The sequence below is a fragment of the Oryctolagus cuniculus genome, chromosome 1, assembly GCF_964237555.1.
Source record: "Oryctolagus cuniculus chromosome 1, mOryCun1.1, whole genome shotgun sequence".
NCBI classification, from domain to species: domain Eukaryota; kingdom Metazoa; phylum Chordata; class Mammalia; order Lagomorpha; family Leporidae; genus Oryctolagus; species Oryctolagus cuniculus.
This window is the reverse complement of record NC_091432.1, coordinates 165,505,903-165,522,289: the sequence shown is the minus strand read 5'-3', so window position 1 is coordinate 165,522,289 and position 16,387 is coordinate 165,505,903. Positions and strand designations below refer to the sequence as shown.

Here is a 16,387-nt window from a genome sequence, read left to right as displayed (position 1 = left end):
ATGTCTATGATAGTTACCCTTGCAAAGGTTTGTTGGTATTCAACTGATCCAAGATTGGTTTCCTATATTATAATGAATGTCAGGTTTTAAAACAAATGTGCTATTTACTGAAGTTAATGTGTACTAACAGAAGAAAAACCTGTGATATACAGAAACTATACAAGAAATAAACTTAGCTCATTCATAATTTTACTATCCAGAGATAATCCCTGGTAAAATGTTTTCTTTTAGTGTTAATTGGAATCCAGTTGTCTGCCATAGAATATTAGCTTTCCTTTATATAATATATATAATATTATATAATTATATATTATATATATACTTTGCTTACATTTGGAAATCTTATATATATATTTTATATATAAAATATAATATGTATAGATTCCCTTAACATTTTTTATTAACATTACATCTTAAGGATTCCTCTCATTAAATATCCTCAGAAACAACTTTAATGACATCAAAATACTCCATTATATGTACTCCATATATATTTAAAGATTTACCTACTCATTACCATTTAGATGGTTTTCAGTTTTCTGATAAAATTTATAAAAACACTGTAATGATTACCTTTGTACACAGTTATATCTTCAGATAAATATGACAAGTAGTTTATGAATCTTTTAAAGAGACTAACAGCAGGGCTGGCATCATGGCATAGCAGGTAAGGCCACTCTCTGTTATACCAGCATCCTTGTATAAGTGCCAGTTCGTGTCCCAGCTGCTCCACTTCCCATTCATCTCCCTGCTAATGGCCTGGGAAAATGAGCAGAAGAGGGCCCAAGTGTTTAAGCCCCTGCCATCCATGTGGGAGAACCAAATGGAGCTCCTAGCACCTGAATTTGGCTTGACCCAGCACTAGACATTTCGGGCATTTGAGGAGTGAACCAGCAGACAGAAGGTCTCTCTCTTTCTGTTTCTCCCTCTCTGTAACTCTGAATTTCAAAATAAATAAATCTTTAAAAAAAATAAAGTGACTAATGAGGATTTGCATTGTAGCACAATGTGATAAACCACTTCTTGGAATACCCACATCCCTGGTCAAGTCCCATTTCTATCTCTGCTTCTGATCCAGCTGCCTGCCAATGGGCCTCTGAGGCAGCAAATGATGGCTCAGGTACTGAGTCCCTGCCACCTGTGTGGGAGACCCAGATGGAGTTCTCATATCTGGCTGTGGCTTGGCTCAGCTAGCATTGGCTGTTGCAAACATTTCAGTAGTGAGACCGCAAATGGAAAATACCTCTCTCTTCTCCCCCCTTCTCTCTCTCTCTCTCTCTCTCTCTCTCTCTCTCTCTTTCTCCTCCCTTCCTCACCTGCCTTTCAAATAAATAATAGTACTAATAGATTTTTAAATATTTCCATTTACTTAAGGGTAGGGATTTTTTAATTGTGTAGAGATTTTATATAAATGCACTCATATATTTTGTTTCTTTAGCTTAATATATCCTGCACATTTTTCCATATTATAACTTGTATGTTTACCTCATTTTTAAAAACTATTGCTTAGGGGGCCTGTTTTGTGGCACATCTGGTTGAGCCATAGCTTAGAATACTGCCATCGCATATCAGAGCGCAGGTTCTAGTTTGGGCTGATCCCCTTTCAATCTAGCATTCTTGCTCATGCGCCTGGAAAGGCAGCAGATGGCCCAAGTACTTGGGTTCCTGCCACCCCGTGGGAGACCCAGTTGGAGTTCCTGACTCCTGCTTTTGCCCTGGCCAGGACATACCTGTTGTGACCATCTGGGGAGTGAACCAGGAGAGGGAAGCTCACTCTCTGTCTCTCCTTATCTGTCACTTTGCTTTTCAAATAAATAAATCTTTAATTAAAAGAACAAACAGCTGCATAAAATCCCACATATAAATGGGCCATAATTTGTTTTGCATCTCACTAGTGGATATTTAGTTTTTCTACTTAGTTTCTCACTGATACAAATATTGCTGCAACCAAAACTGTCTTTGCACATATGTATAAATTTCTAGATTTGAAATTTCTGGATCAAAGGATTTGACATTTTACATTTATACAAATATTGTCAAATTCCCCTCCACCAAAGTTTCTTGATGATATTCTTACAGAGATGAGACAGTTGGAAAGTTCTATTCCCAGAACACACTAGGTATTTTAATCTTTTATGGTACCCTGTGTAACATGTGGTATCTTGCTTGACTTTGCTTTTTTCAATTCCAAATATGATTAATCATATTTTTTGCATATTTGTTAGCCATTTTTTCTTCAGGCTTCTTATTAAGTATTTTTTTGCTTTCTTCAGCAATACAGATGCAGGTAGGAGCAAATATTCTTCTGCATACATGGAAAATTACTTCAAGTTTGTATTAGTATGGGGTAAAATGTCGCATAGCATTTATTATGTTTGTATTTTTGTGTTTTATTGCACGGGGGCTACATTTTAATATTTTTCTGTAGATAGAAAACATTAAATAGCTGGTTTTTTAAAAAGATTTATTTATTTATTTGAAAGTCAGAGTTACACAGAGAGAGGAGAGGCAGAGAGAGAGAGAGAGGTCTTCCGTCCAGTGGTTCACTCCCCAGGTGGCTGCAACGGCTGGAGCTGCACCGATCCGAAGCCAGGAGCCAGGAGCTTCTTCTGGGTCCCCCACGTGGGTGCAGGGGCCCAACGACTTGGGCCATCTTCCTCTGCTTTCCCAGGCCACAGCAGAGAGCTGGACTGGAAGAGGAGAAGCTGGGACTAGAACCAGCACCCATTTGGGATGCTGGTGCTTCAGGCCAGGGCGTTAACCCACTGCACCACAGCGCCGGCCCCAAATAGCTGTTTTTTTTTTCTTATAAATTGTTTTTACAAATGTGTCACTGAACTTTAGGAAAGGCATGGATAAAATTATAAGCAGAATTTTGTCATATATCTTTGGCACATAAGTGAAGGCATTCATCTATTTTAGTGACTCATCAAGTTATAAACTTAAAGAATGTAATAAGATATTTAAGAAACAATTCACTAGAAATGCTGTTTAAGATCATGAAAATATCATTATGTGGCAGTGCAGTGGTGTGAGTAGTTTTCTTAAGATCACACAGTAGTCTTGCTTATCTGCAGGAGATTCATTCTGATAACCGCAGTGGGTGTCTGAATCCACAGAGTACAGAACCCTAAAGTGTACTGTTTTCTCCATCTTAAGCACTTATTTTTCACTGTGAGAATAACTTTTGCTATTTGGGGTATGACTGCCGAACTAGCTTGAATTTCTTTTTGCTTCTTCACAATTCCACATATAAAAAGTTTGTTCCTACTACACCTTGGCAATCTTAGCACACAATTTGCTTTCTTCCCTTAAACCCAAGAAGTTTCACCTTTTCACTTGAAGTACTTTATGGCTGCTCTTTAGGGTATCTAAATTGCTAGCATCACTACTCTTGCAATTAAAGACCATTGTTAAGTAGAATTAAGACTGCTGGACACAAGATCTGGAGTAGTTGATCAGATAACCAAGATGGCTGCTGAGTCTTCAAGGTCAGGTAGTGTATACAGCCTGCAGTACACGGGACAGAGGGACGGTTCACAGCCTGCTGCTTTGGGGGATGGAGCGGGGCAGCATGAGACTTCATCAAGCTGCTCAGAACAGCATTCTATTTAAAACTTAGGATTTATATATTTCTAGAATTTTCAGTTTAATATTTTTAGACTGCAGTTGAGACTAGGTGACTGAAACCTTGAAGGCTGAAACTTGAATAACCTATAACTACTACCCTTTACCTAACCTGGCCCCCTTGCTAATCCTTGAGCCTTAAACATTTTTATGCGGTCATTAAGACCACATGGTGGCCGGCGCCACGGCTCACTAAGCTAATCCTCCGTCTTGCGGCGCCGGCACACCGGATTCTAGTCCCGGTCGGGGCGCTGGATTCTGTCCCAGTTGCCCCTCTTCCAGGCCAGCTCTCTGCTGTGGCCAGGGAGTGCAGTGGAGGATGGCCCAAGTGCTTGGGCCCTGCACCCCATGGGAGACCAGGATAAGTACCTCGCTCCTGCCATCGGATCAGCGCAGTGTGCCGGCCACGAAGGCCATTGGAGGGTGAACCAACGGCAAAGGAAGACCTTTCTCTCTGTCTCTCTCTCTCACACTGTCCACTCTGCCTGTCAAAAAAAAATAAAAAAAAAATAAAAAAAAAGAAATAGGTCCAACAAATTGGAAGTTTTCTACCATCATCCTATAGTAATCCCCATTCTTGTTGCCATAAACAAAGAACAATGGAAGCATACTTTCTCTTACTTTGTATTTTTTTTTAACTTTTATTTAATGAATATGTTTCCAAAGTACAGCTTATGGATTACAATGGCTCCCCCCCATAACTTCCCTCCCACCCCCAACCCTCCCCTTCCCCTCTCCCTCCCCCCTTCCATTCACATCAAGATTCATTTTCAATTCTCTTTATATACAGAAGATCAGTTTAGCATATATTAAGTAAAGATTTCAACAGTTTGCACCCACATAGAAACACAAAGTGAAAAATACTGTTTGAGTACTAGTTATAGCGTTAAATCACAATGTACAGCACATTAAGTACAGAGATCCTACATGAGGAATAAGTGCATAGTGACTCCTGTTGTTGACTTAACAAATTGACACTCTTGTTTATGGCATCAGTAATCACCCTAGACTCTTGTCATGAGTCGCCAAGGCTATGGAAGCCTTTTGAGTTCACCAACTCTGATCATATTTAGACAAGGTCGCAGTCAAAGTGGAAGTTCTCTCCTCCCTTCAGAGAAAGGTACCTCCTTCTTTAATGACCTGTTCTTTTCACTGGGATCTCACTCGCGGAGATCTTTCATGTAGGGTTTTTTTGTTTTGTTTTGTTTTGTTTTGTTTTTGCCAGAGTGTTTTGGCTTTCCATGCCTGTAATACTCTCATGGGCTTTTCAGCCAGATCAGCGTGCCTTAAGGGCTGATTCTGAGGCCAGAGTGCTGGTTAGGACATCTGCCATTCTATGGGTCTGCTGTGTATCTCGCTTCCCATGTTGGATCGTTCTCTCCCTTTTTTATTCTATCAGCTAGTATTTGCAGACACTAGTCCTGTTTATGTGATCCCTTTGGTTCTTAGTCCTATCATTATGATCAATTGTGAACAGAAATTGATCACTGGGACTAGTGAGATGGCATTGGTACATGCCACCTTGATGGCATTGAATTGGAATCCCCTGGTATGTTTCTAACTCTTCCATTTGAGATTACTTTGTATATTAAAATCACAGTCACTTGTATTTAAGTAGTGTTCTATTCATTCATAAATTGATTTCATATCCCTTAATTCATTTTATCCTTGAAATAACAAAGAAAGCTAAAATGTTGCTTTAATTTTCACCTAAAAGAAATGCAATTTCAGGGAAATAGTCTGTTGGGGGTTAGAAATCAATTAACAAAGAGCCAGAGTCAGACTCCAGGGCCTCTGAGTTTCAAATGTACAGTGATGATCTGTCACCAGCCAAATTAAGCATAGAAAATTTGATATATTAGTTGCTTGCATTTGAACAAGGCTGAAAATGAAATAGAAAGCAAAATATAGTCTTCTTTTTTTTCCAGTTGCCTGATATTTTACAATTATGTGTTGCAAAACAAGTCTTCAGAATATCAACCTATATATTTGTAAATGTATGTCTCTTCTTTCTGCAAATCTAATGAGTAATTTAGTGTTCATAATTAGTCCTGATATCTTTTGAAAGAGACCACTATTTCAGCCGGCGCCGTGGCTCAATAGGCTAATCCTCCACCTTGCGGCGCCGGCACACCGGGTTCTAGTCCCGGTTGGGGCGCCGGATTCTGTCCCGGTTGCCCCTCTTCCAGGCCAGCTCTCTGCTATGGCCAGGGAGTGCAGTGGAGGATGGCCCAGGTGCTTGGGCCCTGCACCCCATGGGAGACCAGGAAAAGCACCTGGCTCCTGGCTCCTGCCAGGATCAGCGCGGTGCGCCGGCTGCAGCGGCGGCCATTGGAGGGTGAACCAACGGCAAAGGAAGACCTTTCTCTCTCTGTCTCTCTCTCTCACTGTCCACTCTGCCTGTCAAAAAAAAAAAAAAAAAAAAAAAAAAAAAAAAAAAAAAAGAAAGAGACCACTATTTTAAACATATTTTAAGAGGGAATATAGGTTGAACTCTGACCCTTGCCACTAATTGTCTACCTATATGTCTTTTGTCTTGGAACAGCTCAATGGTTATTCGGGACTTAACCTTACGCAGTGCTGCTAGCTTTGGCTCCTTCCACCTGATCCGTCTACTCTACGATGAGTATATGTTCTACCTGGTGGAGCACCGTGTTGCTCAGGCAACGGGAGAGACACCCATAGCAGTCATGGGTGAGGTAAGAGAGGCTAGATACACCATGGCCTACTGGAACTTTTTAAAAAGAAGCTGAGTCAAGCTTCAGTCTGAAGCTGTTACTAATTAAAATAGCAAATGAGACTCAGAGTCAGGTGGGGCTGTGGAGGTATTACAAGGTGTCCTTAAATCCCTCAGTACATAATACTTAAACGATTTTAAAATTGAAGATTGTTTCCTGTGAAACTTCATGGAATGTTTCTATATTTTATAGAGGAGTCTATGTAAAAGAAAATCTGGAGAATCACTAGGTGACAAAATTCCTGTTGAGTAGGAAATAAGCAAAAGTATTGCTTCTGATAAGGCTGAGGGATAGGAATGAAAAGGAAAATGTTAAATATGTATTTTGTAGATTGTTTCTCACAGTCCCCTAAAATAAAATGATTGCTTCTATTGTAGAAGGCTAATGATGATGAATGACAGTAACATGTTTTGGATGTTTGTATGTGCCAGGCACAGGTCTAAGTCCTTAATATGTGATAAGGCATTTAATAATTGCAGCTTTTCGAGATATTCTCTGCTTTACCCTGTTATATAGATGGTAGAGACATGAGATTGTTGCATAGCTAATAAATGATGAAGACTTTTTTCAAACTCAGTGTGACTTTCAAACCCATGCTTGAACCCATTTAACCACGTGATAAAAAAATTCTCCAGAATTCCTGGATAGTAGTCAAAATGTCATGTCTTCAAGCAGTGTCAAAAAGCTGAAATTCTGGTTAATACAGTGAGGAGTAGATGCAAATGTGTAAATGATTTAACACTGCATCATTTTGCTGTGTTGGGCTCACTTTATACCCTGCTGGATTATAACAGGTTAGACAATATCACACATGACCCAAAATAGTAAGAAGGGCATGTTCATTATTAAGCTATATATATGGACTTAAACTTTAAAAACAGTAAAAGTAAATATTATTAGATGCTTTCTGTAGTTTAATAAGTGGAAACATCAAAGTTTAAATAAAATATGTTAAAAAATATATCAAGAGCCTCCATAAGTTTTCAGTTATAAGTAAAATGTATGTTGAACTTACCCAGAATGTCAGTTGAAATATTTCTTTTTCTTCAAAACTCCTTTGCTGTATACTGATCTATATGTCTCTGCATGATGTTCTGCCTTGGTGATGGTCCTTAAATGTTGCCAAATGTGTGACATTAAGGAAAAATCATTGTAGCTTTTTAATTATAGATAGTACCTCTTGTGACCAAAACAATTTGGATATTCTAGATTTGATTTCCTCTTGCTGCCTGGTTGTTTAGTTGTCCTACTATCTTACTATTTTATTTGTTGTTGCAAAATATCCAGTTGGCCTGTAATTAAGAGACTGTAAAATTCTCAACCCAGGGTTAAAAACTTCTGAAGTGGACATGCCGTTTAGTATTTTTAACACAGTTGCCATCAATTTCAGATTATGCTTCAGAGTTTATGTGCTAGAATGAACAGGATAATTTTAACAGGGATTCTCATTAACACCATACAGCTGATCCAGATGCTTGGCCTTTGCTTCCCTTGCATCTCTAGGGAACAAAGGCAGCGGACAAGAGCCAGTCACACAGTGCAAAGGCTTAGTTTCACCTTGTGTGCTTGTGTAGGCAGTACTGGTTCAGAATTAAAATTGGCTGTGTAATCAATACTGCCAACTTAGTATCCTAATAGGTGTTCTTTTTTAGTACTACATGTAAAAATGTAAATGAATATGACAGAATACCAGGAGATAAAGAAATATGAATAACAATCTAAATGAAAATATGAGTTTTAAGATGCCAACTGTAAGATCAAAGCTCTAACACAATTCTTAACCCAATTTATAGGAAAATCCTTTGAGTTGTTGTGCTCACTCACTGTTAACCCAGAATGCCAATTAAGTCTAATTGTATGAGTTTGATCTCCCCATGAAGCGTTCATGCCTCATACACCTTTTGGCTGTCATAGACCTACTGGCAATGATTATGTTATCATATCTAAAATTCCTTGATTCTTGGGAAAATAAGGAAATCCAAGAAAAACAAAGAAAATTTTCCCATGTCCCCCTTATATGTTATACTAAGGTTGCCCTCTCTTGGCCCCTTAAACAGTTTCCATTTCCAAACACCGAATCCAGAAGTGCCTGGAAGCAACATATCACATCAAAAATCCATTGAAATCCATAAAAATCACCATCACCCTCAATTGTAACAAGTCGTTTTCAATCATCAGTTATAACAAATACTAAAGAAGTTGTAATTGTGGGCCGGCGCCGCGGCTCACTAAGCTAATCCTCTGCCTTGCGGCGCCGGCACACTGGGTTCTAGTTCCGGTCAGGGCGCCGGCTTCTGTCCCGGTTGCCCCTCTTCCAGGCCAGCTCTCTGCTGTGGCCAGGGAGTGCAGTGGAGGATGGCCCAAGTACTTGGGCCCTGCACCCCATGGGAGACCAGGAGAAGTATCTGGCTCCTGCCATCAGATCAGCGCAGTGCGCCGGCCGTGGTGGCCATTGGAGGGTGAACCAACAGCAAAAAGGAAGACCTTTCTCTCTGTCTCTCTCTCTCATTGTCCACTCTGCCTGTCAAAAAAAAAAAAAAAAAAAAGTAGTAATTGTGACTAATTATGGAGAGTTTATTAAGTACTTAATGAAATTAAACTTTGGATCCATCCCATAATGGATCTCTCTCAGCAGATGACTCCATGTTCCTCCCTGCTGATCATTCTACACACCTGAACATCATGTTGTCACCATAGTAGGTCCTTCTACTTCGACTCCCTGTCTCCAACAAATTACTGACCTTTTCCCAGAATTTCTTACAGTGCAGTTTATATTGTCTTATGAAAGTTCAACACTGACTGTGTTATTCCCCACTTAAACCTATCAGTGTTTTTTTTCCTTCCATTAGCTAAGGGACAATATTCTTCCCTTGGTGCACAAGGTCTTGGATGTTCTGGCCCTGCCTCTTCAATCAGCTTCATTCTCCAACTTCCTACTTCTTATGTTGCATTCAGAGTGACCTTTTTGCTGTTCTTATTCACCAGGTCTTTGTCATCTTTGGACCACTGGATGTGTAAATGGTCCTTTGTATCTGAAACTCTCTGCCCACCTTTCCTTGCCCATTCTAACTTCTACTTTATATCTTAAATGTCAGCTCCTCAGGGAGACCCAGTTCCTCCAAACAACTTTAAGATAGTCCTGTTCTTTCCAATTTGTGTTTTCACATTTCATTTTAGAACCTACCCAACACTAATTTCATGATTCTTTGTATGATTTGTATAATTGAAGATTTAATACCTAGAAATAATACGGAATTTTATGTTAGAAAAACTGAGTTCTACTTCTGGTTCTGCCATTTATAGTGGCATCATCTTGGGCAAATCATGTGTACTTGGGAGAATCTCATCTCTGAAATTAATTTATTATATATTTAACAAGTGCTTCTTGGGTATCTACTCCAGGCCAAACACTTATAATGCTTGGAATATAATTTTAAATGAACAAAATGGACTTGACCCTGCCTTCAAAGAACTTTCATTTTAGTGGGGGTTGCATACTCATTAATTAATACATAGCAACAAGTTCTGTTGGTGCCATAAAGGAAAAGGTCAGGAAGATAGAGGAATGCTTAAGGCATGAAGCACTTAATCTCACTTGGAAAAATCAGAGGAGGCCTCACCAATTAAATGAGGTTTGAGGTGAGAACTAAAGCATGAGTTCAGACAAAGATAACCTGGAGGTAAGGGGTGCAGACCAGCCAAGGCACAAGGAAACAGGCACAGGTCTTCTCTGAGATGGAGGGTGCACTACCAAGGGGAAGTTTTTCTGAGATATATTGGCTTCAAGCACTGGGGTGACCAAATAAGCACTGTCAAAGTAAACAAAGTAAACGGTTAGGAGGAAGAGTTAGATTAGAATAATACATCCAATATTTCACGTAGAACTGACACCCCACAGAGTCAGTGTGCCAGGCATTGTTCTGAGTAGATATAGATATAGATAGATATAGATAAATATTAAACTTACATATATACATATATTTATATATATTCAGAGTTTATATTTACATATTGTCATATGCATATATATTTATATATATTGAAAGTTTATATATACATATATTTAATAACTGACAACAACCCTATGAATGGATACTATTAAACCTGTTTTACCTATGTTGAAATGGGATACAGGGCCATCAATAACTTCTCTAAGTTCATAAAACTTAGAAGCTCTGAAATCAAGCTTTGGAGCCAAGCAACTGGCACTGAAATCTAAACTGTTGCTCTGCCATCTTATTACCTGTGACAGGCCCGAGTAAGATTGCTTCAGTAGTCAATGAACACAAACCTGCAAATAAGCATTTGTTTTGCCTTTATAGGTTTCCTTTGAGAGTGCTGTCAGACAGCTAAACAGGTCTAGAAGAAGGAAAAGGACTTTCTTTTTTTTTTTTTTTTTTCAGGCAGAGTTAGAGAGAGAGAGAGAGACAGAGAGAAAGGTCTTCCTTTTCCGTTGGTTCACTCCCGAAATGGCCACTACGGCTGGCGCTGCGCTGATCAGAAGCCAGGAGCCAAGCACTTGGGCCATCCTCCACTGCCTTCCTGGGCCACAGCAGAGAACTGGACTGGAAGAGGAGCAACCGGGACAGAATCTGGTGCCCCAACAGGGACTAGAACCCGGTGTGCCGGTGGCGCTGGCTAGGACTTTCCTTTTAAAGTAATATAAGTACCATTCATATGTCTTTTCATTAATATCATGCAATAAATAAACCTTAAAATTAATATTACTTATATTATTTGAGCAGGCTGAAGTGACTAGTACATGTTTTACATATAAATGAAATATATAGGCATGCAAAATATCCTTTTTGCATCCACTGTAACTCTTATCATTTCAGTTGTTGAAATGAAGACTACTGCATACAAGTACTAGAGCCCCCAACCTGGAAACAGCACCGTGCATGCCCCACTAAGTTTGCTTCTAAATTTCAGTGGTGTGTTACACTAATACCAACTAGTAAGCTCCCTAAAGCATCTCCAGTTCCAGACTTTCTTTTTTTCCCTAGGTTGTGGAAAAGGAGCAGAATTTATTTACTGCTAACATGTAATTTTCAAATTTTGATTAAAATATAATAAACATGCCTATAGGCTATCTGGAGAAATTTTATAAGAATAAAATATACAAGTTACATCTGTTTGCATACCTGTTAAATAAAAATTTTAAAGATCATAAGGCTTTCTGTGCACCCCTGACAAGAAAAATTAGCAGGAAAAAAATCCTTTTATTGAAACTTTTTGGCGCTTTAGAATCTATCTGGAAGTTTGTGGTTTATTTGCTCCCTCCAATTAAAATATACATAACCTATTAATATATTCACTGAATCTATAAAATTTTGATTGTTTTGTAAAAATCTGTGAAAAACATTTTGATATCTAAGCTATTAAATATATTTGTTATTTTATCATAATTTAATTATACTTATTAAATAGTAAACCATCTATATCATATGTTTTTTGAAATAAAAAATAAAAACCAAAAAGATAGATACTTGAATTTTTTAACTGTGAATATCAATGTATAAAAGATACTATTGCAGTAATACTTTTAGGGAAGAAAATTTAATAACAGGCGAGGAAGATCAACAGTAAAATGCCTTGGATTCATTGAAACTGATGTACTCAAAATAGAAGAAAAAATATCTTCAAAACCAAAAACCTGGGAAAAGGCAGTAACAATTCAGCAGGAAAGATTTTGGGATAAAAGCTAAGTGAAGGAGTTATATCCTGTAGAAGTACAGTCATTGTAAATAAGCATGCATGCTTAAAATAAAATCAAACCAAAGAAAAACACATTTCAGTGAGTGTTATTCTAGTACAGCTAGGGAATATGCTAGAATTACAATGAAAATGTACCTGTGCAACAATAGGCTGGTTACAATAGAACATTTTAAAAGGAATGAATTGTATTACACGTTGAGATAGTTTGCAGGATAAAAGCCATGTTGAAACAGTAATAGCGTGGCAAATTTAAAGAATACTTACCAAGGTTATATTGTGGATTGTTGTTTATAATAAAGCTTATGAATTTATTAATATTTTTCTAAATGAAGACAGACCTTATGATAATCCCTGAACTAGGTATTTTATATTCTTATTTAATATTCATTAAAACCTTGTAAAATATATGCTATTATCCTTATTTCACCAGTAAGGAAAACAGAGGTCAGAAGTTACCCCAAATCCAAGCTTAGCAAGTAGTAGAGCTCATTTTAAAAAGCAAGACTGTCTCACTCCAAATAGCCAAAGGGCCTACTCCACATTTTAATCATTTATTGAAAAGTTATCTGTATGGGGTTTCAGAATAGGGAGTATTTATTGTGTTAGTTTATTTTTACCTGTACTGTACAACTCCCCTTAACACACATACACACACAGATTCATTCTGTTTCTCAGTAGTGATAAGCAAGTCAAATGCCTAGGATGTAAGCTTTCATCATTTTGTTCAGGATTTCTTCTCTGCCATCCAGGAGGTCTCCTGATAGTCCCACCACCCTCCCTCCTTCTACTTTTGTTAAAGATGTTGAGAATATGCAAACTGCATGGGGTGTTAGTCCAGGAAAATTACAATTGGAAAGCTAAATCTGACATAAGACGACAACAAACGACACCCTTTAGCTCCCCTGTACCCACTCACAAAGCAGACTGAAATCAAAATTATTTTTCTGCACTTTGTAGTTTGGTTTTAGCTTTAAATCTGTTCCTCTGTATTAGCACAGTTTCTGACAATGTGAAAATAAGAGTGACATAGACTGCTTTTCTACATCTCATCATCCAAGTTGAAGAATTGCCTCTGTAGAAGTTGCCCCGTTTTTCCTCTCTTTTCTTGGCTTGTCATTCTGTTCGTTTCTTCCCTTACTCTGGGGGAAAGAATGTATTGACTTCGCAACCCAGGGCTATATGCCCTTTCCCTCTGGGATCTCTTCTCATTAGTCTCCTATACTTGGTTCTCTTCCCTGCTGGCTAAGGATTGTAACCTCTTGCTCATCCTCTTTAGGGAATGGAGTGCATTTTGATCATAATTGTGTAAACACAATCTACAATAAGTGCTCAAAAAGTACTCACTCACAGAAGGAAATACAAGAGCGTGAAGGAAGGACAGACTACCAACTTGTAGGACTTCTTGCCATGTTTAATCATTAATATAATGGGCCGGCGCCGCGGCTCACTAGGCTAATCCTCCGCCTTGCAGCGCCGGCACACCGGGTTCTAGTCCCGGTCAGGGCGCCGGATTCTGTCCCGGTTGCCCCTCTTCCAGGCCAGCTCTCTGCTGTGGCCAGGGAGTGCAGTGGAGGATGGCCCAAGTGCTTGGGCCCTGCACCCCATGGGAGACCAGGAAAAGCACCTGGCTCCTGCCATTGGATCAGTTTAGTGCACTGGCCGCAGCACACCCTGCCGCAGCGGCCATTGGAGGGTGAACCAACAGCAAAAAGGAAGACCTTTCTCTCTGTCTCTCTCTCTCACTATCCACTCTGCCTGTCAAAAAAAAAAAAAAAAAATCATTAATATAATGGATTTCTTCGGAAAACAAAGCTCCTAGACCAAGAAGTGCACCTTCTGCCTAGAGTGTGCCTGTCACTGTTTCAGAAAACCACTGTACCAAGTTGAGTTTTTCTAAGTGTTTAGAAGACAGAAGTTTCCCTGAAGAGCTTGAAATTGGAAAAAGAAACGAAGTTTAAGATTTCATAAGACATTTCAGTGGCTAAAATGGTCACTGTCCATATCCAGGAGAGAAATCTCAGCTCAGAGTCCTCGTCAGCAGGGCCCAGCACAAGGTGAATTGTTTAGCAAGAGTGACTGTTCCCTGGCTAGCTCCGACTGAAAGGCCGGGAGGTGTGGATTCCCTGGGTGGATTAGGCGTGACAGCTCCACCTGCTGGCCTCCACTGCACTCCATTACCCAGTGACTAGCTGATAGCGCTGTTGGCTTTGTAATTATCTTTATGGTAGTTTTGCTCTCCACCACAGGCAAACATGGTGGTTGCTGGCCTGCTGTTAAAGAATCAGCCCTTGTTTGAAATGGACACATTCTTAAATTTGCAAGAGTTGTTTTATGTGTTTCTTTATACCATCATTGTACTAAAATAGACTGCTGTAACATTTCATGAGACTGAGTGATTTGCTACAAAGTATGGCTCTTATATGATAGTACAGGCACTTCAAACATAATTCATGTTTGTTGTAAAGACTTTCCTGGTACAGAGAGAACATATTTTCAAACATCTACCTGCATTGTCTCTCCAGTTAATGATTTCAAAAAAAGGAGAGATGGTTTAATCAAAATTAGGGCATACTCCTCTGATGTAAAAAATTAGTGTATGATTTCCTGTTAGGTAATGTAAGTAACCTCAAGAGGAGGCAGTCTTAGTTTAGGAGCAAGGTTCTTTCTCTTCCACTAATAGTTTTATTTGCATAAAGCATGTGTTGCCAGGCACAACCCTAGCATTTACAGAGCACAGGGTACCATATGTCTAAATATTTTAAAAGTTATGAATCAAACTATAAATAAAATCTGTTCTATCCACCTACCTCGACAAATATGTCTTGATAACAACTTGTAAGGCAGGGTTTTAATTTAGAACTTCTCAGACTTCTCCATGTTCCATGCCAGAGAATGATGAGATAGAGACATAGCCAACCAATGACCTTAGCCTCTGCCCACCCCTATCACGTCTCTTCTCTTTTGCATCACCCCTCTTCTTAGACTGCAGGTATCAGTATGGTTGTACCTGTAGACAGTGCAGCCCAGTGTTCAAGTTTTGTTTGCTTCACCTTTCTTTCCGCTGAACACTGAACTTTGGGAAAAGACCTGCGCAGGCATGAAAAGGCACTCACGGCATTTCAGCAGAGAATTCTGGGTCTTGGATAAGAATACAGTCTGGGGGTGGGAGGGCAACATAGGTTTCAGGAAGGCAGATCCTCCTAGCTCTCCCCTGCCCCTTTCTGTCCCTCCTGCCTCAGTTTGCCTTTCAAATAAATAAACAACTATTTAAAAATAAGCATAAGGACTATTTCTCTGTAGGGCCATGGTAAGGATTAAATTAGATAGTTGAATGGATAGTCAGGCAGAAATATAGGTATATAGTAGGTGCCTGATCTTAGTTCCAGTTTCTTCCCTCTTCCTTAAATATATGTACTCTGAAGCTAAGTATTAATACTCCAAAGGATTGTCTTTGATTGCCTTCTACTCTGGAATAGACTTTTAAAATTGATTCTGCCTTGACAATCAAGTAACAATGTGCACAATTAGACCATGATATTTTGGACCATACAAAAATAAACTTGGAATTTGAGATTAATAAAACAGATAACATAAAAAGCATATGAAGCCTTTGATAATATGTATTGTATTGCAACAGGAAAAATAATATGCAAACACTGTTTGAATGTTGAGTCAAGTGATTCATGGAATTACAAAGAATCCAACAGCATTCTTTGGTATGTAGCCAAAGTGATAATCAGAGGCAAACTAATTCAATGCTTTGAAAAACACAACCAACAAAATAGAATGGGGAATGAAGTCAATTAGAAAAGAAAACGACAACATTAGTCAAGATGCATAAACATAATTAGATCTAACTAGACAGTCATAGCTAGACTTGAATTAATTCTTAACTAGTGGAAATGACTAGAAGATTTTACAAGTACTTGTGAAATCATAAATATTATAAATAGAATTTATACACATAAAAAGGTGAAGTAAGTACCAAAGAGACATTTTAGTGCAACAATAAGGATGGAAAACACTTCATAGAATTTCATAGTCATCTGTTCCTCCTCCCTATGACAGCTCAAAGATCTTTCCCAGAGGAAGTGATTCCCTGGCAGAAATGGGCAAAATGGATACATCTGCAAGTACACATACATCTTCTTCCCTGCATAGAGTATCGAAAGTACCACTGCTGGCAGAAGTGGTCTCCACCATGAACTAAGAATAGCTGAGGTCCCCTTCCCCCACCTCCCTGCCAAATAAGTAGTGTATTTTTAGTTAAAGCTTTCTCGGCGTTTTGCTTATCAGATGCTAAT

The 16,387-nt window shown here is 38.9% G+C and overlaps 1 protein-coding gene across 12 annotated transcripts in view; it reads left to right on the top strand.

The window, feature by feature from the left end:
- Window positions 1-16,387, top strand: part of RFX3 (regulatory factor X3) — a 340,088-nt gene that overhangs the window by 309,062 nt on the left and 14,639 nt on the right. For all 12 annotated transcript variants that reach the window (XM_051846155.2, XM_051846152.2, XM_051846162.2 and 9 more), the window contains one exon: window positions 6,173-6,326. In XM_051846155.2, the coding sequence (XP_051702115.1) occupies window positions 6,173-6,326 (154 nt within the window). The remainder of the gene's footprint in view (window positions 1-6,172; window positions 6,327-16,387) is intronic.